The sequence below is a fragment of the Hippopotamus amphibius genome, chromosome 17, assembly GCF_030028045.1.
Source record: "Hippopotamus amphibius kiboko isolate mHipAmp2 chromosome 17, mHipAmp2.hap2, whole genome shotgun sequence".
Lineage (NCBI taxonomy): Eukaryota > Metazoa > Chordata > Mammalia > Artiodactyla > Hippopotamidae > Hippopotamus > Hippopotamus amphibius.
Window position 1 is genome coordinate 57,005,850 of NC_080202.1, and position 22,336 is coordinate 57,028,185.

At 59.5% G+C, this 22,336-nt stretch overlaps 2 protein-coding genes across 24 annotated transcripts in view; both read right to left on the reverse strand.

The window, feature by feature from the left end:
• The window catches only part of MYO15B (myosin XVB), a 32,710-nt gene extending 26,021 nt beyond the window's left edge, over positions 1 to 6,689 (reverse strand). The window contains 12 exon segments of the mRNA XM_057713870.1: positions 868 to 1,000; positions 1,080 to 1,138; positions 1,249 to 1,362; positions 2,087 to 2,248; positions 2,348 to 2,461; positions 2,633 to 2,696; positions 2,875 to 2,978; positions 3,217 to 3,333; positions 3,617 to 3,695; positions 3,864 to 3,973; positions 4,206 to 4,269; positions 4,624 to 6,689. Of these exon segments, the coding sequence (XP_057569853.1) occupies positions 868 to 1,000; positions 1,080 to 1,138; positions 1,249 to 1,362; positions 2,087 to 2,248; positions 2,348 to 2,461; positions 2,633 to 2,696; positions 2,875 to 2,978; positions 3,217 to 3,333; positions 3,617 to 3,695; positions 3,864 to 3,973; positions 4,206 to 4,269; positions 4,624 to 6,689 (3,186 nt within the window).
• A 6,018-nt stretch (positions 6,690 to 12,707) lies between these two features.
• The window catches only part of LLGL2 (LLGL scribble cell polarity complex component 2), a 33,040-nt gene continuing 23,411 nt past the window's right edge, over positions 12,708 to 22,336 (reverse strand). For 15 of the 23 annotated variants that reach the window (XM_057715991.1, XM_057715992.1, XM_057715993.1 and 12 more), the window contains 20 exons: positions 21,747 to 21,909; positions 21,474 to 21,606; positions 21,150 to 21,204; positions 20,468 to 20,622; positions 18,440 to 18,657; positions 18,299 to 18,366; positions 18,006 to 18,159; positions 17,812 to 17,916; positions 17,168 to 17,460; positions 16,912 to 17,062; positions 16,410 to 16,560; positions 15,660 to 15,776; positions 15,313 to 15,479; positions 14,702 to 14,966; positions 14,317 to 14,470; positions 14,029 to 14,057; positions 13,691 to 13,738; positions 13,439 to 13,481; positions 13,279 to 13,366; positions 12,708 to 13,050 (listed from right to left, as the gene is read on the reverse strand). In XM_057715991.1, coding sequence (XP_057571974.1) covers positions 13,000 to 13,050; positions 13,279 to 13,366; positions 13,439 to 13,481; positions 13,691 to 13,738; positions 14,029 to 14,057; positions 14,317 to 14,470; positions 14,702 to 14,966; positions 15,313 to 15,479; positions 15,660 to 15,776; positions 16,410 to 16,560; positions 16,912 to 17,062; positions 17,168 to 17,460; positions 17,812 to 17,916; positions 18,006 to 18,159; positions 18,299 to 18,366; positions 18,440 to 18,657; positions 20,468 to 20,622; positions 21,150 to 21,204; positions 21,474 to 21,606; positions 21,747 to 21,909 — 2,608 coding nt within the window. In that variant the 3' untranslated portion in view covers positions 12,708 to 12,999. Of the gene's footprint in view, positions 13,051 to 13,278; positions 13,367 to 13,438; positions 13,482 to 13,690; positions 13,834 to 14,028; positions 14,058 to 14,316; positions 14,471 to 14,701; positions 14,967 to 15,312; positions 15,480 to 15,659; positions 15,777 to 16,409; positions 16,561 to 16,911; positions 17,063 to 17,167; positions 17,461 to 17,811; positions 17,917 to 18,005; positions 18,160 to 18,298; positions 18,367 to 18,439; positions 18,658 to 20,467; positions 20,623 to 21,149; positions 21,205 to 21,473; positions 21,607 to 21,746; positions 21,910 to 22,336 lie in introns of those variants that run through there. The other 8 variants (XM_057716004.1, XR_009050007.1, XR_009050009.1 and 5 more) reach the window with 8 other exon arrangements.

Consider the following 22,336-nt stretch of genomic DNA (forward strand, 5'->3'; position numbering starts at 1 on the left):
CGCCTCCTCAGAGTAGGAACGGTCACCACGGACACAGCAGAGAGGAAGACGGGACAGTGAACAGTGCCCATCCAGGGACTGAGGTGGGGGCCACCCCCTCTTGCTCTCACCCCCTCCTCCCTGCCCTGAGGGGGCAGGATGTTCTGGAAAGGGGTGAGGAGCTTATGAAAACTCAGGGCGGGCTTCCCTGGTGGTGCAGTGGTTAAGAATCCACCTGCCAATGCAGGGGACACGGGTTTGACCCCTGGTCTGGGAAGATCCCACACGCTGAGGAGCAACTAAGCCCGTGTGTCACAACTACTGAGCCTGTGCTCTACAGTCCGCAAGCCACAACTATTGAGCCCATATGCCACAACGACTGAAGCCCGTGCGCCTAGAGCCCGTGATCCACAACAAGAGAAGCCACAGCAATGAGAAGCCCACGCATCACAAACGAAGAGTAGCCCTCGCTCTCCACAACTAGAGAAAGCCCCTGTGCAGCAACAAAGACCCAACACAGCCAATCAACAAATAAATAAGTAAAAATTAAAAAAAAAAAAAAGAAAGAAAACTCAGGGCAATTTGGGAGATGCCCCCTCTTCCTGCTCCTCTGGGTACACGGGAGGCGAGGCTGACCCATCTTTCACTGCCTTAAGGCTCCTGTGAGGCTGTGCAAGGCCAGGCAGGCAGAACTCTCCAGAGGCAATGTCAGGACTGGACAGGGCAAATGGCTGTACCTATGGGGCACACAGCTGTCTTGTGGACCATTTTCTGGTCAGACAGGCAAGCAGTGCACGCGTGCCCCCTGCAAAGGGGAGCTGCTGGGGTCCTCAGAAATAACCAGGGTGAGGTGGGTGCCCCTTCCCCAGCCCCACCCCCAGGGGTGACCTCAAAGCCGTAGACATCAACGACAGTGACGGTGACCACGCTGCCTCCCTCCCCGGGGGGTGCCAGCCGCACGTTGGTTGTCCTCAGAAGCCAGGTGAAGAGCCGTGAGTACAGGGCCTTGGCCAGGGCGTCCCTGTGGGCGTGGTGAGTGAGCCACGTGCAGCAGGGGCCAGGCCTGCTCACAGCTCTCTCTCTCCTGTCCCCAGGGCCACCTGGCATCGACGGCGCTTTCCACAGGCAGGGATCTCGAGACCTGGCCATAGGGTGTCTCCTGGGGTCAGAGGATGCGCACGTGATACATCAGGCCCAGAATCCACGCTGACGCTGCCCAAGCCTTCGGGTGGTCTCAGGCCCCCGCCCGCCCAGGACCCCTGAGCTCACCACGACCCTCCTGGTGACAGCCCCCTCCAGGCGCTCGGGTGGCACCCGCAGCAACCGGGCTGCTGTGTGGATCTCGGCCCAGCTGGACACGGCAGCCACTTCCTGGGACTCCCTCTGGACAGAGGCGGGAGGGAGCAGGGAAAGCTCTGCTTGTGGACTGGCTGCTTCCCACAGGGCAGGGGCAGCACCTTGCTTGCCCTGGCAAAGTGTCCTGTTACCCAAAGGCAGGTCTGGGCAGGTAGGAGCCGGCTCTGGAGCCTAAGCACCTGAGTGTGAACCCTAACTTGACCTCTCCACTAGCTGGTGGCCCTGACAAGTCTCTTTCCTCCTCTGAGCCCCCACTGTCTTACTGTTAAAGGCAAAATAACAACCTTTATGTTATGGTGTTGTCAGGAGCACTGAATTAGAAACTACATGTAGGGTATTGCCTGGCAGTCCAGTGGTTAGGACTCTGCACGTTCCCTACCAAGGGCCCAGGTTCAATCCCTGCTTGGGGAAGTAAGATCCCACCAGCTGTGTGGCGTGGCCAAAAAAAGAAAAGGAAATTTATGCACAGTGATTCACACAGTTTCAGGTATATAATAGCTGCTCAATGAATGCCAAGTATCCTCCTTAGGGTGGTGGCTTACAGGGGCAGGATTGGTTTAGGTGCAGAAGACCCCGGGCTCAGTTTTCTCACCTATAGGATGGGAGTTCATCTGCTTCCCAGGGCAGCAGTGAGGCCCTGCGTGTGGCCCGGGGCTTCGCTGTCTCCTACACACCAGGGCTCAGCACTGTTAGTGCCGCTCTGATGATGCAAACAAGCCACCACCAATCCAGTGCCTCTGAGGGAGCTCACCTCTGAAGAGGTGAAGCAGATGTTGCCCAGCTGCAGGACAGAGGCCAGCACAGCCCAGACCGCAGTCAGCTCCCCGGCGCACAAGCCCAGCGCCCGCAGGGCCTTCACCAGTCCTATGAAGTCCTGGGCATCCTCCTTGCCCTGGAGCCTGCAGGCCCGGCCCTGCAGAGCACAGCAGGGGTCAGGGGGCAGGGCCTGGCCCCCCACAGCCTCCCTCTCTGGGCAGGCCCTGTTGTCCAGCACCGAGGGGGCCCTCCCCACCTGGTTGAGGTAGTGGTAGGTCTCCGGTCCCTGTAGGGAGAGCTGCTCCTGGTCCATGGGGTCCAGCCCCGCCAGCAGCTCATAAAAAACATGGAAGCTCCGCTCAGCCTGGGCCTTGGGGGAGAAGGGCTGGCTTAGGGGGAGCAGCAGCCTGGTCCCCTGACCCAGGGGAGCAAGGACGAGTCCTGCGGAAGGCAGGCTTGGGGGCTGAGGGACCACAGCCCCTCACAGGGGCCCCTCCCTCTTTCCCACACTGGAAGCCGCGGGCTGGGGGCTGGGTCATACCTGAAACACCACTCTTGAGGTCTCCAGCAGATAATGTGATACAGAAGCTCCCAGGATGACCCCGCTGTGGGCACAGGACACTGGGTGAGGGTGCCCAGGGTACATGCAACCCTAACCCTAACCCCCCCTCCTCACTCAGAATGGGACCCACCATGGGCTGGACCCAACGGTGGCAGTCTCAGGTTCCTAATAAGGGAAACTGATCACGGGTGCCCCTGCCCACTTGGGCCCCCATTACTCACTGCTGCAGGCAGAGGCCTAAGACCTGGCCGAAGCGGCTGGCATTGGCATTGAGGACTGTCTTGGCATGGCCAAAGCTGCCGAGCAAGCGCAGCACATCGTCCAGCTGGATGGGGGAGGGGCATTCAAGTACCCCTGGGAGCCGCAGCAGCGCCCACGGACCAGGCATCCCAGCTGAGGACACTATGTACCTGGGAGCTCTGTTGATCCCACCCCGCCCCCGCAGTAGGTGGTGCCTGGGGCTGTCCCCGAGGAGAAGCCAGAGGCCTGATGACCACGCTCCTGGCCCAAGGGAGTAGGATGGTCTCTCTTGGATCCCAGGGAAATGGCGAGCTGCCCCTCACCTGACACCCTCTGTCCCTCGTCTGCTCTAGGTGGCTTAGGAATCGCACAATCTTTATGGCAGCTTCTGTCTTCCCAGAGCCACTGTGCCCACTGCAGGAGGGAGGGGTCGGCAGGGTCTCCAGGAAGGGGCACACAGGACCACCCCTTTGAGCTCGAAAGTGGGGATATGCCCACCTGGAAGGGACACTCGCCCTAAAGGAGACTCCCAGAGAGGCAAAAAATAGACCCGGGGCATGGAGACCAAACAGAAAGAAGTCCCCCAGATGCCTCATTCAAGGGGCACCATCTTAGGAAGTCCAGAGCTGCTGCCCAGCAGTGGACCAGACCGGTAGTTTCAAATGCGGACCTCACATCCCCCTCGTCCCGGCCTTCACTGCGGCCTGAGGGTTCGGCTACCACTCACCCCAGGAGGATGCAGGAGTCCTGCCCAGTGCTCCGAGACAGGCTATAGGCTGATGCCACGAGGGCAAAGATGTGTCTGCGGGAGGAGGGTGGGAGCAGATGAGACGGTTACCAGAGATGGGCCTCTGAGGCCTCCTGGGTGTAGGCAGGTCGTGCCCCAGTCCCCTGGACCTCAGTCAGTGGGACATACTGGGGTTCAGCCACCTGGGGATGAACAGAGGGCTGGTGGGGCAAATTCACGTACGGGGTGGTGTTGGGGGCCTTCCTAGGGTGGTAGCTGGCCAGGACCTCAGGTGAGAAGAGAGGCAGGGGCCGGCGGGGGTTCAGAGCGAGCAGTAGGGGCCCCCCAAAGGTCTGGGAAGAAAGCAGAAGCTCTCATCAGAACATGGGGGGAGCAGGTGATGCAAATAGAGTGGAGCTCTGATGCCCCGGGACCCTCCCCGCTCTGCAGGACGCCAGACAGGGTTCAGCACCCCACCCAGGGAGGAGAAGGATGGAGGGGGATGCTCCAGGGGTGCCCCGAGGGCCCTCTGATCCCAGGGGAAAGGGAATCCCAGCCCACCAGCCCCTCTTGGGTCCCCCGTACATAAATTCGGCCCAGGTGAAACCTCTTCTTGAGGCACAGCAGCACGGCGCTGTCACACAGCAGCCTGCGGGGAAGCAGCGTGGAGGAGCAGGGAGTTGGGGGCAGAAGGAGGTCCTGGGTTAGCGCTGCCACTGGCTGCAAAGACACTTCCACCAAGTCATGGACCCTCTCCAAGGTGGTCCATAACACAGGGGCCCGGCTGCTAAGCAAGTCACCAGGCTGCTAGCCCAGAGGGAAGCTTTGTGCCAAGTGGAGAAGGAAGGAGCACCTGATTCTCACCCCTCACCGGCCCCTTCCAGCCAGACCACCCTGTGTGGCAAAACCCCTTCTAAGGGGACAATTCGTGAAAAACGGGGGTAGGATGGGCTGCGAGCAAGTGTGACCCAGGCGTGGCAGGTCTGGGACCGCGCCCGCTTACCGCAGCCGAGCCAGGTCCTCGGTGTCTTCCAGGCCGTCCCCGAGGCTCCCGCCGTCGGCGCTAGGAATGGGCCGCGCCTCCAGGCCGGGCCCGAGGCTCAGCTCCAGGTCCCTCTCCAGCGCCTCCTCGGCCTCATCCTCAGGCTCCCAACGATCCCTCAGGGACCCGCAGGGGCCCGGGCTCCTCTCCCGCCGCAGGCGGGTCTCCAAGGTGAGTCGGGGCAGCAGTGCTTCGGTGCCAAGACCAGGGTCCACGGGGGGGTCCGAGCCCTGCGCCCAGTGCACCGGAGCCTCGGCTCCCAAGGCCTCGGGTTCCCCTTCGCTACTGGAGCCGCCCTCGTTGAGTGAGGGCTCGCCAGGGGGAGGGCCAAGAGAGCCGTGGCGGGGCTCTGCCACCCCTTCCCCACTCGCCCTGTGCCCCTCACTGTCCCCTGAAGCCCCCACACATGACCAAACGTGCCGCTCCCCGGCGGGGGCGTCCGCGGACGCTTCCTCTGAGCTCTGGCTGCTCGAGGCCCTCCCTGCCCGGTGGATCCTGGGAAACACGACCGCGAACGTGGGATCTGGAGTCGGGTCCGCGTCCGCAGAAGCGTCGTCGGGGGCCGGGCTTTTCTCAACCTGCGGGGAACTCGGACCGCCGCTAGGGGGAGCCCTCGGTCGCCCCCCGAGCCTGGCTACGCCCGCCAGGCTCAGCACTAGACGGCGCCGCAGCCCCCGCCCGCGGCCCCGCCCCTCGCCGGCCCCCCGCCCCTCGCCGGCTCCACGCTGGCGGAGCCTCCGCCACAGCCACCGCAGGAGGCCCAGGGCCCGTGCCACGCGCAGGAACCGGTCCTTGAGGCCGGAGCGGCGGGGACCCGCGGTCTGGGGAGCGGGCCCTGGCGCGGGCCTCGCGCGGAGCCGGCTGAGCGCCACCAGGGCGACCAGCGGCGCGGGGTCCCCGGGCCCGTCTCCTCCAGCCCCCGCTTCGCTCATGCCCACCGCCTCTTGCACGTTGCCCACCCCCTTTCCGACCTGACGGCGCTGACACCGGGCGGTCGAAGGTTCGGCTCTTCCGGGCTCGGGGCCCCTCGGCTCAGCCTCGGGCTTCACCCCACTGCCTCTTGCGTCCCGGGCCGACCTGGGGTCCCGAGAAGCCCGCGAGCTCCGGGGGACGCACGCGCGGCTGCCCTCGAGCGGACTGGCGGCCGCGGCTTTTCTACCCGTGTCGGCCTTTTCGGCCTCAGGGGCCCCACTCGTCGTTCCTGGGGCTGCCCGTGGGCTCCGTCCAGGCCCGGCCCCCTCCAGACTCGAGTCCTTGTCTGTCCCAGAATCCTCAGTCTCTCCCTGGGACCCCGCCCCCGACGGTCCTTCCGGGCTCCGGGGCCCGGCGGGGGGCCTGTCGCTGCCTCTGCCCTCGCTGCTCAGGCCGTCACTGCTCGGGCGCTCCCCCCGCGCCTCCAGCGCTGACTCCGGACGGGTTCGGGTGCTTCCCGAGCCCATGTCCGTCTGCTCTGAGTTGGGCCGCCGCTCCGGGCCTGCGCCGCCCTGGCTGCCGTTCTCCTGGGCCTCGCGGGCTTCGCTGTCCCGGCAGGAGCTGGCCGCGTCTCCATCCGACGTGTGCCCATCGCGGCTCCGGGTCTCTTGGCGGCCCCGCCGAACCGAGCATCCCCGCCCTTTCCCTTTCCTCCTGCGTCGGTCGCGCTCGCATGTCCTTCCTTCTCCTCCGAGACTCCCCTCCCCCAGGCGCCCCCCACGGCCGTCCCTGGGCTTGTGGTTCTCCTTAGGCCCGCATCCCCGACGGCGCGCGCTGCCTCGTCTCCCCTCGGCCTCCGGTGGCGGCCCAGCCTCTAGCCGTCTGCAGTCGCCGCTCTCCTTCACGGTGGGCTTCCTGCGGCCACTGGGGGTCTCCTGGCCTCCCGCGGTGCAGGGCTCGAAGACCGGCCTTGTCCCGTGGGCCCTACAGCGGCCCTGTCGGCGTTCCCGGCTGGGCGAGCTGTCTGCACTGGCCGACCCGGATTCCTGTTCCCCCGAGGTCGGCCTCTCGAGTCCCTCCGGGCGCTGGGGAGCTTTGCCCTTGCTCCTGCCCATGGCTTCCCGGCGTCTCCCTCCTCTCCTTTTCCTTAGGAGCTGGCCGCCCGCAGGCGCCCTTGGCAGCACACCACACGGGATCTGCTCTGGCGGGTACCACAAGCTCAATCTACCCGCCCCCGCGTCTCCCGCCTTACGCGTGAGCATCAATAATGCAGGTGGCTGGGGGTCTTGACCTCCTCGGCCAACAATAGAGCGGAGGCCGCCCAGGAAAGAGGAGCTGCAGCTGCGGCAAAGGCCGTGGACAGGGCAACCGTGCCTCTCAGAGTTGCTGCCAGCCAAGCCAGCCTGGCATCATGCCAAATCGAGAGGGCCCACGCTCTGCTCCCGCCTCCCTGCTTCTTCAGCAGGGGGTGAGGGGTGCTGAAAGAACCTGTTTGGGCCATCCTTCTCGTCCTGGGGGCTCTAGGGGAACCAACCCCCTCCCTTTGCCCCCTGGAGGCTGGGATTAGTTTTGTTGTTGTTTTTATTCTATATTGTGAAATATAATTTAAAGAAAACTGCCTAAAACATAAATGTAGACCTTGAACTGGTGTGAAACAAATGCCTGTTAGTCATGGAACATAACCCGACCCCGTAAATTCCTGAGTGTCCCAATGTGTGTGCTGTTGGAATATTTAATTTTTTGAACAGGTAGTACATTCACATAGTTGAAAATCCACAAGAGGAATAGTTCCCATTCCTGATCCTCAGCTACTCATTTTTCGCCCGAGTTTACCCATTTCTTGTAGTTCCTTCAAGAGCTATCCATGCCAAGAAAAGCAATTATTATTTTTCCTTTTGAGCACAGGTGGAAGCTTTTCCAGCTCATGGCTCTTGACTCTGCTTTTTCCAATCTAACAGGTTAACTTGGAGATTTCATAATAATACATAAAAATCTTACTTTTCTTTTTTCTTTTTTTTTTTTTTTACAATTGCAGAGGAATCCAGCAAATGAATGTGCCAAAGTTTAACCAATTCTTTATTGATAGTGTGAAAATTAATCAAGGAAAACCTCACTAAAATGGAGTCCAGAAGCCGGAAGGGGGAGCTCTTACACTTGCCACTCTGCCTCAGTACAGATCCCAAGAGAAAGGAATGTCCTTTGGATCTCAGGCAGGAAGCGACACTACTTTACTACAGCAAGCTGGAGGAAGAAAGATTTTCACCTCACCTGGCAACAGCTCAGCCAATGAGAAACTGTCAAACTAAGCCAATGAAAAGCCACTATACTTCAAACTCCCAGTTTCCTCCAGAGGACTTTTTTGTTTATAACAGCCTTTCCCAACTTCCTTTTCTCCTCTATAAAAAAAGGTTCCTCTGCTTTGCTTTAACAGAATTGTATGTTGTTGGCTGTAGTTGTTGTCCTGTGTTATGATTCTTGGCTGCTCCTGAATAAACCTGTTTTGCTGGTAAAATAACTGGCTTTTTAAAATTGCTTTAGGTTAACAGACTTTTACGTCTGAAACGGATGCTGCCTTCATCTCACCCTTTGCTTCAATTACAATCAACATTGATTCCACCTGTGTCCAAGCAGAATCAATTCCTAGAAGTAGAATGGCTGGGCCATGGGGTGTGTGTATTTGTTATCTGGAGAGCTGTAAATTTTCCTTCATCGAGGTTGTATCAGTTTACACTCCCACAAACAAGGTGGGAGACCACCCATATTCACATGGCACTGAGGCATGGTGTTACCGAACATTTTTGCCTTTCTGGAACATGACAAAATCTGGATGCATATTAAGTTCACTTCTCTGTGGAAAAAAAAAGCAGCTTTCTCGCATCTTACAGCCTTTTTTTTTTTCCTGAGACCTGGCTCACCCATCATCCCTTACCCATCTTTCTATTGGATGTGGATCTGTTTCTTGTTACACTGTGGTTAAACCCAGGCAGGATACATGAGCCCATCTGGATGGCCCCAGGGCAAGGCAGCTGGTGCAGGTGAGGCTCCAGGGCACCCAAGGTGGAGTCAGGTGAGATATCAAGCCGGCTGTGACCTGCCCCACAGGAAGCCTGTGCCCCTGCCAACCGACACCACGCACTCTGGCCTCTCCTCACCAGCAGCCCCGCCCAGAATCAGAGTGGGGGAGGTAACATTCCAGATTGTGGCACTTTCCTTGAAATGCGCTCCATTTGGCTCCTACCTGCCTTACACCCACCTCTCTGCGCATCTCCTGGAGCCAGCCTCAGACCTGAATGGAGCTGCTGCAAGCACTCACGTTACCCAGGAGGGCCACTCACAGCCCAGAGGCCTGGCTTGAGCAAGGAGTGGAAAGTGACTTGGCCTTTGCCAAGAAAGCAGCCTTCTAGAGAAGGAAGCAGCTGTCCCAAAGGAACACAAGCTCACGGGTAACATCAGTTACCATGTAACTCATAAAACTGGTGCCTTTGTGCAAGTCTGTAAGTTGTGCTTCCCCACCACCGATACCGACCGAGGTAAAGGGCAATGAGGTTCAGAGGGCTTGTTTCACCTGCAAAAAGCAGAAAGTGGGGTGATGTATTCACACAGTGCATGATTACACAGCACTGCCAGCAATATACATGGGTTATTTCATAAATGTAAGGGTGAGTGAAGAAGCCGGGCCTGAGAGTTATAGAATCACTGTATGATTCTATTTATATAAAGTACAAAAAGAGAAAACTGAGCTAGTTATAGGGTGGTGCCTGGCGTGACTAGAAGGGTCACAAGGGCACCTCCGTGGGTGATACTGTTTGTTCGGTTTGTGGAGGTTTATTGGGTTGTACTCCTATGACTTGTGCTATCCTGTATGCATTTTATTTTTTTAAATTTTTATTTATTTATTTATTTATTGGCTGTGTTGGGTCCTCGTTGCTGCACGCGGGCTTTCTCTAGTTGCAGAGAGCAGGGGCTACTCTTCGTCGTAGCACGCAGGCTTCTCATTGCAGTGGCTTCTCTTGTTGCGGAGCACAGGCTCTAGGCACGGGAGCTTCAGTAGTTGTGGCACACGGGCTCAGTAGTTGTGGCTCACAAGCTTTAGAGTGCAGGCTCAGTAGTTGTGGCACACGGGCTTAGTTGCTCCTTGGCATGTGGGACCTTCCCTGAGCAGGGATCGAATCCGTGTCCCCTGCGTTGGCAGGCGGATTCTTAACCACTGCGCCACCAGGGAAGTCCCTGTATGCATTTTATAATTTAAAAGATAACACAGAGCAAGAGCTCACTGTTTGGCCCTGAACTAATAGTAATAAGGATGATGATGATGCACCAGGTACTGTTCTAAGTACTTCACTCAATTTTTTTTTTTTTTTCTGACCACACCGTGCTGCCTGTGGAATCTTAGTTCCCCAAGCAGGGATTGAACCCAGGCCCTCAGCAGTGAAAGTACGGAGTCCTAACCACTGGACCGCCAGGGAATTCCCTGAATTCACTTAATTCTTGAAAGCAGCCTTAGAGGTTGGCGCTTTAAGGAGTCCCATTTTATGGATAAGACTGAGGCACACAGCTGAGTGTCAGAACTGGGATGCTGAGACTTCCCTGGTGGGCCAGTGGTTAGGACTCTGCACTTTCACTGCTGAGGGCCTGGGTTCAATCCCTGCTTGGGGAACTAGGATCCCGTGTGCCGGGTGGAGCGGCCAAAAATAAATATATAAAATAAAAAAAAAAAGAACTGGGATGCTCACTCAGGCAGTCTGGCTCCCAAGGTCTGGCAGGAGAACAGGTGTGAGGCACTACCATCAGCTACACATAGAACTTCCTTTTGTCTGGCCCATTACAATGTGTCCTGTGAGCGCTGGGGGCAGAGGGAGAGCTTCCCGCCTCTCTCCAGTCTCCTGCCTCCTCCCGTGCCCTCCTCGCCCTCCAGTTGATCCAGGCCAGAGCTTGTATCTCACTCAGCTGGGTAGGCGTGGCCGCTGCTGATCCCTCCAGTGTCAGTTCCCTTCCTTCCTAAACTTCATTTCATTCAGACCTCCCCAAACCCTAGAAAGGGGATATGGTCTCGTTTCACAGATGGGGAAACGGCTCAGAGAGGGTAAGTGGCTTAAGGACACACAGCCAGTAAGTGAGGAATTGGGGACCCAATTCAAGGGTCCCTCTATTGTGCTCCAGTAAGTGAGGAATTGGGGACCGAATTCAAGGGTCCCTCTATTGTGCTCCGCGGCGCTTCTGCTGGGACTTGGCTTTGGAACCAGACAGGCTTGGTCCCTCCCCCGTCCCACCTCCTGGCTGTGTGATTTCCAGCAACCTCCAGGCAACTCCCCGGACAAACCGGATACCAGGGGAGATGGGCCCCACCCCCAAGCCCAGTTCTCCCCTCTGCCTCCCCTTTCCCACTCATTCCTGCATCTGCTTTCCGCACAAGGATTGTGAACTCCTCCTCCGTGCGAGCCCTCTTCTGACTCTGTCCACACTCCCTCCCTCCCTCCTGATCCATCTCCTCTTCCCCTGGCCTCATCCACCTCACAATAACTTTCACATCCTTTGGTGGGTGTTCACTGGGGGCCAGGTGCTGTTACAGATTCTCATTTAATCCTTGCAGTCCTCTGAGGTTGGCCCTATTATCACAGCCCATTTTAGAGTTGTGAGCAAAGGCTCAGGAATGAGGTCATCTATCCAAGGTTACACAGCCGGTCACAGGCAAAGCCAGTGATGGAGGGTTGGATCGGCCAGGCTTTCAAATGTAGGTGAACACTAAATCTCCCACCTCTGGATGCCGAAAGCCGTCAGATCGAAGTCTCCAGACTGGCGGCCCTTGGAATCAGCAGTGGCTTCTCTCACTCACTCACCCTGTCCCTCCGGCGGCCATCCTGGTCAACTCAACCTCTCAATACCTCTGTTTCACCGCTCGCATCACCTCTCCCCGGACACCCCCACTCCTCCCTTGGGGCCAGCCCAGCTTCCGTTAACCCCCTTTCTAGAGCATGCTTGTCCATGAAAATTGTTGCTCTCACACTCCCAATGTGAGAATGTTTTTTTCTGAGCTGAAATATTCTAACCACCAACACAAGCTAAGGATTCACAAAGTACAGTGGACTTAAGGCAGATCTCGTCCTTGACGCAGGGTAAGTCCATTTTCAAAGAGCCCTCTTGGTATTTTCAGGTGAAACTGATGCAGAGCAGGTCAGTAATTTGCCTGAGTGCAACTTGCTGGGGTTGAAGCTACAGTAGTCTTTAGAAGAATAAATCTCCTCATGGAACTTCCCTGCTTAAAGCCCTCCAGATGGGACTTCCCTGGTGGCCCAGTGGTTAAGACTCCAAGCTTCCAAGGCAGGGGGTGTGGGTTTGATCCCTAGTCCAGGAACTAAGATCCCATGTGCGGCACAGTGTGGCCAAAAGAAAGAAAAAGCCTTCAGAGGCTTCGTCTTCTGTTGTCTTAGGATGGAGTCCAGACTGTCTTGCAGAGCCGGCAGTTCCCCATCCTACCCCATGCCCCACCCCCGTGGTTTCGTCTTCATCTGCCCAGCATCCCTTCTCCACTTTTTCCAGGAACAGCATTTTCTTCCTTTGGGGATTTGTCCCTCCCACTCCTCATGGTTCTTGGGGCTCCACCTCAGTAAGCCCCCACTGTTCCTCTAAGGAGAAACAAGGGATGCTCAAGTGGTCCAAGTTCCCGAATTCAGAGACTCTTGAGCTGGACGTGCTGCGCTGGAGGGCGGGTGGGAGGATGCTCCCACGGTGAGTCTGTCCTGGGACCTGGGCCTCAGCTCCTCCTCTGCTCCCTGAGCTAAACCATGTCCTTCCAACAGGCTTCTTCCCCACTCAGGCCAGGGTGGGCTCCTGCAGCCCGCGGCGGTGCCCTCGTCCTCACCTCCCGCTGTCCCCGACCCAGGGATGCAGTCAGAGACTCAATTCGGTTAACTTTTATCATTTATTCCCAAAGAGAGAAGGCATACAGTGTTCAGACACGACCAGATACCATTTGATCTGATTCAGATAGCTTAAAAAACCGATTCTCCTGAGCACCAGCCTGGTCCAGGGGACAGACCCAAGGGGCAAAGGCAAGGAACCAGCTAATGGTCATTTCCATTTCTGTGGAAAATCTCTGCACAATTAAAAAATTAAAGTCGTTGGACCAGTCCAGTGAAGAGGTAATAAGGTGTTTATTAAAAACTTTTTCACCCGGAGGCAGTTAACATTTATAATTTAAAACCCAGCTCACTACAAAAAGGGGGGAAACGGGGTTAAAAACTGTGCAACATTGACAAAAGGATTGAGAGAGTCAAGGCCCCGGGGAGGGACAGCCCCAGGGGCCTGGGGTCCCTCCTCTCCCAAGGCCAGGAGCAGCAGCAGGGTGGACACTGGGGGTGCCCCCAGCCCCTGCACGGCCCAGGGCACGGGCTTCTCTGGGGGGGGTGGTGCCCCGAGGAGGAGCCCTCAGTAGTGTGTGTTCATCATGCAGCCTGCATGTGCGGCCCGCTCACTCCGCTGCAGGGGGGATGAGAGTGACAGCAACTCAGGAGCATCCAGGGCAGGACGGGGGCCTCGGTCACCCGCCTGGGCCCGGACATGGAGGTTTGCAGGCAAGCAGGGGTGTGTGTCAGGGCTGGGATGGGCGTAAAGGTCCTGGGGAGCGGGGACAGGGGCTCCTCCTCCCATCCCTCCCCGGGAGCACGCCCCCCTCCCCCACGCCACAGCAGGGCCCAGAGCCCCTACCTCCCCCATTGCTGAGGCTGTACCCCGCCGCCACTCGCTGAGAACACCAGTCGCCACAGCTCCTACACAGGTGAAGACAGGGCCATCACTGTCCACGGGGACTCCAGACAAGGACCCTCATTCCCAGGGCGCCCACCCTGCAAGCCCGACGGTCACTCACCCTCGGTCTCCCTCCAGCGTGCTCTGGATCTCCTTCAGGACCCCTGCAGGGCAGCAGTGGGGAACAGAGGCCAGGTGAGACCAGCAGGGGCTGGGCCAGACACCAGCATTTACCCTCCTCCTACTGATGGGGTGAACGGGCCTGCCCCGCTTCGGGAAAACGGCCCTCATTCCCACCCTGGCCTTCTAAGCACACCCCACCCCCCGCCCTGACATCCCTCCTGCCAGCCCACTAGCTCCTGCCCGGACTCACTCTCGTCATTGAGCAGAGCGTGCTCCATCACGGGGCCCGACCTCCTCTCTGGAAGGCAGAGGCCAGGCCAAGTGAGCCTTGGGCTCTCCTCTGCCCCAGCTCCCTGCTTCTGGGGGTGGGGGTGCTGGAGCCTGAGCCCAGGACTGGAAGGGAAGCTGTTTCGACTCCCAGCCCAAACACCACGTGCTCACACGGGGCCCCCTTCCCTCCCCAGGTGTGCTCACACGGGGCCCCCTTCCCTCCCCAGGTGTGCTCACACGGGGGCCCCTTCCCTCCCCAGATGTGCTCACAGTGCCTCTGCCCCCACATGCCCCTAGCCCCAGAGAGGCCTGTCTTACCCTCTCCATCCCTCGGACTCCCTGAGTTCCTGTGGGGAAGAGACAGTAAGGATTGGAGGCCACTAGGTTCCCCATTCTGGCTGGGAAAACCCTGGTCCCATGAAGAATGAGGCCGACTGACCAGCTTGCACGGGAGGGCAGGGCATACAAAGGGGGGGGCAGGGAGCCAGAGCGGGGAGGGTAGGCTGAGGTCACGGGGGAAGGGGACTCTGACCAGCCCCCAGTGGGCACCCCAGGGAGGGGGGGGTGAGGAGGGGCTGGGCAAAGGGCACCTGCCCTTTTACCCACCTGGCCTGTCCCAAGGCCTTCTCAGGACCTGATCCGTTGCGGGGGCGGCTGTGGTTCTTCGTTTCTGCTGAATCCACCAGACACCGGGGCTCCACCAGCCACTTGGTGGAGAGAGAGAAGCGCTCAAACTCGGAGGGTGAGATCAGGTAGAAACCTGGGGGGTGGAGAAGCCTAGCAGGTGAGGCCAGCCTGAGGCTCCTGGGCCCGGCGGCTGCCGACAGAGCTGCACCCCCCACAAGGCGGGGATTAGCGGCCAGAGCCTCTCAAAGTTCTCTGCCTGAGGAGCCTGGCCCCGACTGCCCTTCCCAGCAGCCTCCACAGCGCAGCGGGAGCCCCAAACCCAGGCCTGGGGGCAGAGGTCCCCACGCACACGCCACCTGCACACCTTGGCCGTATTTGGTGAAGACGCAGGAGGCGATGCCGCTGACGTCCTCCCGGCGGATGCAGCTGTACCGCACCTGGGGCTTGAGCAGGGGCAGCGAGACTACCTGGACGTCGCCCAGGTTGGTAAGGACGGCCAGGTGATGCTCCCCGTAGTCCTCGGCTCGACAGCTGCCGAAGCGGGCCGCGCTGACCCGCCGCACCCGTGAGCCCTCCAGGGCCGTCAGCTTCAGCTTCAGCCGGGCGCTGACCTTGGGCAGCGTGAACACCTAGGGCACAGGGCAGCCGGTCACGCCCTTGGCCAGACCAGTTTGCAGAGCTTCATCCAGTCAGGCGAGGGCTTCTCGCTTCTCTGCCCAAAGCTGCCGTTGGGCCTGGCCCTCAGACGTGTGGTCACTGCACTCGGATTGCGAGGACGCCAGAGCCTCATTTCTCTGTCTGCGCTTTCTGTCCCTTCCACAGACACAGGTCCTGCCTCAGTGTCCCCACCACTGACCCTGGGGCCCAGGGACTCCACCCAGACCTCGCTTCTTTCCCGTGCCTTTGCAGCCCTCACACAGCAAGTGAGTCCCAGCCATTGCCATTTGTGAGACCCCGCCTCCTCTCATAAGCCACCTTGAACTGCTCCTCCGACACGACGAGCAGCTGGTGGCCTCCCTGCATGTCTGGGCTCTTTGACAGGTCATGGGCCACTTCCAGGGGCTCAGGAAGGGGCACGCTGTGTCCGTCCAGCACCAGGATGCCCACCACGGGCGCTCGGTGCATCAGCTGGATCTCCTTGGCTGCAGGGATGGAGGTAGGCGGCGGGGACGGAGGTAGGCGGCGGGGATGGAGGTAGGCGGTGGGGATGGAGGTAGGCGGTGGGGCAGGTGGTCAGTGGAGGGCAAGGCTGGAGACACCACCCCGCCCCCAGCCGCGGCAGACAGGTGCTCCCCCCCCCCCCCCCCCCCCCCAGCACTCACCCTGCTCCGCCCGCACCGGCTCATCCATTCTCCGCTCGGCGGGGGGCACACGCAGGGCAAAGGCGTAGACGGTACCACCATTGGTGCCAGCCCACAGTGAGGGGCAGTGGCGGGAGCCTGCCAGAAGGCAAAGGTTGACATCTAACCCCTGGCTCTGGGGGTCAGGGGGAGCCTGTGTGACTCCAAGGTCAAGTTAGCAAACTTCATAAGCCTCAGTTTCTTCCTCTGTAAAATGGAGCTGCTGTAGACAGGTGTAGACAGGAAAGGCTGGAAAGGCTCTCTGACAACCAAGGGGCCCCAGGCAGATGATCCCAAACTAAGGACAGCTCAGCTCTCGAGATACAGCAGCAGACAGCCCTCAGCCCACCCTTGCCCTGGAAGGAGAAGAGAAACAGCCAGGGAGCTTCTGGAGGACCTACTGGGTGCCAAGGGGCACGTGGCACGTCCCAACCCTCACAGCCACTCTAGGAGGAAGCTATTCCCCATTTTACAGGCAGAGAAGCGAGGCTCAGAAAGGCTGCGTGACATGTCCAGGGTCACACTTCTAGAGAGTGGTGGAGATGGGATAGGAAGTTAGTATGACCAGACTCGGAGACCCAGGCAGGGGAGGGAAAGGCGCCGGCGGGGGCTCCATTCTCCCCCTGTGAGCAGGGGGAGGCCCTCTTAGGGTTGCACCAGCCAGCAGCCTCTGACACGCCCTCATGCCAGAGGGCGCTCCCCCGGGCCCCCCACCTCAAGCTGGCCACTCACTGTCCCTCAGGTAGGTGTCAGCGAAGTAGAGGGTCCGGACGAAGCCCGTGAAGGAGTCCTCTGCCGAGCGGGCCTCGATCTTGCGCTGCACGGGTGCCAGCTCTATGTTCTGCAGGCCGGTCCGCTCTGCCCTGCTGCTCCCCTCCGGCCCCTGCAGTGGGTTGGGCCAAGCCTTAGGGTGGGCTCTGGCCTTCTTTCCCGGGGGCATCGGACAGCTCAACAGCGAGCCTTCCAGGGAAGACTGGCCACAGCCCCCGCCACCACCTGCCTGGTAATACTGAGGACGTGACCCTGCGGTGTTACAATGACTGACTTTCACACTTGGGGAAACCGAGGCACAGAGAATCCGTGTGACAGGTCCAAGGTCACAGGATTGGTGGGGGTGGGGGGGCAGCCCAGAGCCTGCGCCTGCGGCCAAAGCACGCGGGGGAGGGAGGGGTGTTGGGAGCTGCCGCTGGCCACTCTGAGCTCTGCCCGGGCGCGTGGCTGGCCTGGGCCTCACCTCTCCTGGGGGGACAGCGGGCTGCCGCTTCCTGCTGGACACCCGGCTGCGACGTATCCGGCGGAAGGACTGGCGCAGGGACTTCTTTAGGGACTTCACGCGGGACAGCGGGCCCTCCAAGGCTAGCTGGTCACTGGGGTGCAGCGTGCACCTGGGGGGACATCAGGCCATCAGCGCAGCCGGGGCCCAAGGGACCTTGCCGATCTGGGCGACAATCCCAGACCCGGGCCCCAGCCACCCTGGGAGGGCTGCTCACTTGACAAAGATCTGCCGCCGCTGCTGGTGGTCAAAGAGGCCGAAGCCATGGCTGGTTCCAAAGGCCACAAGCCGCCACTCGGAGTGCAGGGCCAAGGAGGTGACCACAGCCGGGGGCTGGCACTGCACCAGCACGAAGGGCTGGAAGCCGGGCTCGAAGTGCACGGGCCCCGGGCGGGCACACAGGCGCTCGTGCCCCTTCCAGCGATAGCCCTCCTGGTCCTGCAGCAGGTCGGCCTCCACCTGCTCTACGGCGTGCTCTGCCTCCTCGTCATTCAGCTCCAGCACCAGCACCTGGGCGGGGTGGCAGATGGGCTGAGCCACCCCTGGCACCAAGGGACAGCAGGACCTCAGGGACCCTGAGGGCAGGGACAGCAAAAGACCCAAGACGCACGCCAAGCCCCGACCTCTGGCCCTAAATTCTGGTTTCTGGAGGAAAAACCACCATCCCAAAGGCCTCCCTCTGATGGGATCAGGGAACTTCTATTCACTGGGAAGTCGGAGCCACAGGGACAGGTGATGCTCCTGGTGACACCACCAGTGGGCGCTCAGGAGGCTGGTTCCTGGCCCTGGGCCTGGACACTGCCCAGAGTCATCTGATCACCCCTCCCCACCCCGCTCCCCACACCCAGCCCAGCCTGCTACCTGCCCTGCTGTGCCGGCCACAGCCAGGTAGCCGCTGTATTTGCAGAGAAAAATCTTCTGGATGCCCAGCCGAGGATCGTCACTGTAGGGGTCGAAAGAGCCCACCTGACAAGGGAGAGGAGGCCTGTGAGTGGCCATAAGCACCGGACCCGTCCCGTCCCTGCCCTCCTTGGTTCCTAGGCTCCGGGCCTCACCTTACGGAGAGGGGGCCACTCGTCCTCGCCCTGGGCATTGAGGCTCTCGTTGGGGTCTGTGTCGGTGAGGAACACCCGTACTGTGCTGAGTTTGTAGAGCAGCCGCAAGCAGACCCCTGAGGCGTCCCAGAACCGCACGGTGCCATCCTCGTGCCTGTGAGCAGAGCCCACCTGCCACCCGTGAGAGGGATGCCAGGCCAGGGGTGCCCGGGACTGGCATTCACCCCTCTGGGCTCTGCTCCCACCCCACACGTGCCACTAGGCAGGAGGAGAGTACCATCAATGCCACCTACCCCGTGAGCAGCAGGTCCCTCTGGGGTGGGGCCGGGGCCAGGCTGGTGCCACCGTCAATGGGCCACTCCTAGAGGACACGACGGAGAAGTTCATGGGCGAGCCTGTCCCTGGGGCGGGGCTGGGGCCGGGGCCGGACCTACCATGGTGGAGAAGTGTGTGTGCTGCCGGCTGCCGGCAGCGATGATGCGTTCCCACAGCTTCAGGGGGATGTTGGAGACGTGGTGGGAGCAGGTGATGGCGGAGCAGTGCAGGGAGGCCAGGTAGGGAGGCTGGACCGGCGGCCAACCAGCCGCCTGCAGGTCAATCACCACCAGCTCCTCCTCGGCCAGCACTACCAGGGCATAGGGGTCATCGAAGGCTGAGGGGACAGGCCAAGGGTCAGGGGCTGCAGGATCCACTAGAAAGTGGTTTGCCCAGCCCAGCCCCGTGGAATCTGAAGCTCTAGGGTTGAAGCCAGGGAACCTGCATTTTAAAAACAAGCTCCAAACCCAACAATGCATAAAAAGAATTATATGCCACGACTAAGTGGGATTTATCCTAAGTATGCAAGGCTGCGTCAACATTCAAAAATCAATTAATCAGGGACCTCCCTGGTGGCGCAGTGGTTAAGAACCCGCCTGCCAATGCAGGGGACACAGGTTCGATCCCTGGTCCGGGAAGATTCCACATGCTGTGGAGCAACTAAGCCCGTGCGCCACAACTACTGAGCCTGCACTCTAGAGCCCACTCGCCACAACTGCTGAGCCCACTCGCCACAACTACTGAAGCCCGAGTGCCTACATCCCATGCTCCGCAACAAGAGATGCCACTGCAATGAGAAGCCCGCGCTTCACAACGAAGAGCAGCCCCCGCTTGTCGTAACTAGAGAAAAGCCCACTCGCAGCAATGAAGACCCAACGCGGCCAGTAAATAAATAAATAAATTTATATATATACGTATATATAAAGAGGCTAAAAAAGAAAAATCGGGAATTCACTGGCGGTCTAGTGGTTAGCACTCTGTGCTCTCACTGCTGAGAGTCCAGGTTCAATTCCTGGTTGGGGAACTAAGATCCCACAAGCACACGGCCAAAAACAAAAACAAAAATAAATAACATGATCATAGCAATAGATGCAGAAAAAGTATTTGACAAAACCCAACATCCATTTATGATAAAAACCCTCAGCAAACTAGGGATAGAGAGGAACTTCAACTTGACAAAGAGAATCTACGAAACCCCACAGATGATGTCATACTTAATGGTGAGAGCCTTGAAGCCTTCCCACTGAGATCAGGAACAAGGCAAGGATGCCTCCTCTCACCACTCCTTTTCAAGTACTAGTTAACGCAGTAAGACAAGAAAAGGAAATAGAAAGTATACAGATTGGGAAGAAAGAAGTAAAACAGTCTTTGTTCATAAATGACACGTTCATCAATGCAGAAAAGCTAAAAGAATCGATCAAACACTGGCCCAGGCCCCCAGCATATGCCGTCACACGTGAGGAGGGAAGGGGCTGAGAAAGGAGGAGTCTCCCTCCAAAGAGCCACTGGCGAGGCTGGGAGAACAGCCCAGAGTGTCCCAAGCAGGCCCGCCTCCCTCACCTGGAGGCCTCGGGCCTGCCAGGTCAGAGTCACCTGGGGAGGAGGCCCGCCCTCCTGGATATCTCCCACTCTCCTGGAGATCTCCCGCGAGGCCTCCTCTCCAGGTTTCACCACCAGCCCTTTCTGGTCTTGCCTGTCACCCAATTTAGGAAGCTGACTCAGGGCTTTGTTGGTCTGGCTGAGGTCCAGGAGGCCAGCTCAGCTGGCCCACACGGCTACCTGCCCCACCCCACAAGGAGGGCTCCACCACATCCAGGCCAAGAGCACTTTGCCTCAGCTGGGTGGGTGTTAAGCCCCACGTGCAGATCTGCCCACCTTCAGGCTAAGTCCCCACTGAGCTGGGGAAGGGCAGAGAGAGCTTGGGGTGGACGGGAGGCGTGGCCAGCAAGGACAAGCCACAGGCCAGCAGGGAAGGAAAGGGAGCAGCCTCAGGGGCCCTAAGAATAGGTGCGGTGGGGCTAAGGGACTCAGGGGTGGCAGCTTTGGCAACGCCTGCAGGCCCTTCCTCTTTGTTTACGGATGGGGGTGGGCCCGCATCCCCACACCTCCCAGTGGCCAGCCCTCCACACCCACTCCCGCTCGCCTACCAGCCGCAGGGTCCGCCTCGATGAGGACAGTGAAGTCAATGACGCGGGAGGTGAAGTCGAAGGCTGTCTGCTGGCTGTTGTGGACCACCGAGATGCAGTGGCGGTCCCCATAGCTGGCCCGTGGCATGCCGCCCTGGAAGATGGTGAAGGGCAACCTGGCAGGCACGGAAGAGCGGGGGTGGGCTGGGGCTCCCAACAGCACACCTGAAACCACGGGCTGAGCCGGCCGCGGGGAGGTCCTGTGATGGGTCTCCGCGGCAGGGCCTGGGATGGACCCCCATCTCTTGACAGCGCGGGGGAGCTTGGGGGTGAGCAGCAGCGCACGCAGGCCGCGGGCTCAGAGTCTCTGCTGCCACTCCTGCTTCAACCAGAGTGGCCCCCGCCCCCCTTCTCTGCTAATACATCAGGTCTCCCTGTAGGGCTCTGTTTGAAGAAACAGGTCTGCTGCTAAGGCAGAGTTTGGAACCTGCTGATGGGAATTCTCTCTCCAGGAGAGTGGAAGGGAAAGAAGGGGAGTGCTTTTTAGGAATTCTCCAGAGAGAGGTACGAATGGCCCTCTCCCCCTTGCCTGGAGACCCGGATGTGGGACCCAAAGGCGTTCAGTAGGCACCATCTCCCCCAGGCAGATGCTTGAGCAGCCTCTCCAGCTCCCCAGGGGAACAGCTAGAACACTGATACCTACCCCTGCCTCGTGGTCAGCCAGAAGATTTTGGTAATAGCTTTGCAAGGAAAAGGACCTAAAAGAAAAGGAAATCGCTTTAACGGCCCTCCTGCTCTCAGAGGCCCGTGGGTCTGAGGCACAGACCCCGGCCGCCCACGGCGCAGACCTGGGCTTGGGAGTCTTGCTCTGAGCAGCTCCCAGAGAAAGTCACCGTGGATGTCAGAAAACCTGCTGTGTGGCTTTGGACACAGCCTTCACCCTCTCTGGGCCCCAGGTTTTGCTTCTGTGAGTCGGGCACCTACACCTGAAAGCAGGAGAGACTCAGGTGACAGGCGGAGCACTGACCGTAAGGCACGCAGCTGCTCAGGGGCTCCGGCTGCGGGGTGTTGCTGGACACGGGCCACTGGCAGTAGCTGCCGTCAGAATGGCAGCTGACAATGAGATGGGCGTCCCGCTGCCAGCAGACGTTCTCCAGTTGCTTCATGGTGGGAAAGGAGAGAGAGAGAAAGAGCGCATGGGCTGGGGTCGGGAGACAATTCTTTCACCTATACCCCCATGCCTCGGACAGGGGCTGGATGTGTCATGTGGGGCCTGGGAGAGCCATGTGGTACCCCCTACCTGGCTGCTGAGGAAATGACAGAGCACGCGGCTGCCCTGCAGGTCCCAGATGACGATGAGGCCCCGGCTGTAGCCGATGAGGATCTGGTTGGGGTCGCGAGGATGTTCCTGCAGAGCCTCCACCATCTCAAACACCCGCCGGTGGCGAGCCTCCTCTGGCAACCTGGGCGAGGGGAGCCCCGAGGGCCCACGTCACCATCCACCGACAGGGCGTGGCCGAGAGCAGGGCACTGCCACACATGGCATCCCACAAAGCAGTGGGCACTGAATGTGCCGGCATGGAAGAGCCGCTGGACACATCACCAAGGGGAGGGAGAACAACGCATAGAATAGGACGGTGACAGAGAAAACCCCCAAGGATGCAAACACAGGTGGCACAACATAAGGAGAAGCAAGGAAGTGATTTCCAGAAAAGTCCATATGGTGGTTGCCCCTGGGGGAAGGAGGGAGTTGTGACTGAGTAGGGCAGGTGGGAGGCCCTGGGGGGCTGGCAAAGTTTAGTGTTTGCCCAGAGTTGGCTGCACAGATACTCACTTAACAAGAATCTGTTAAACTGTACATTCAAACTTAGCGCATTTCAATAAGGTGGT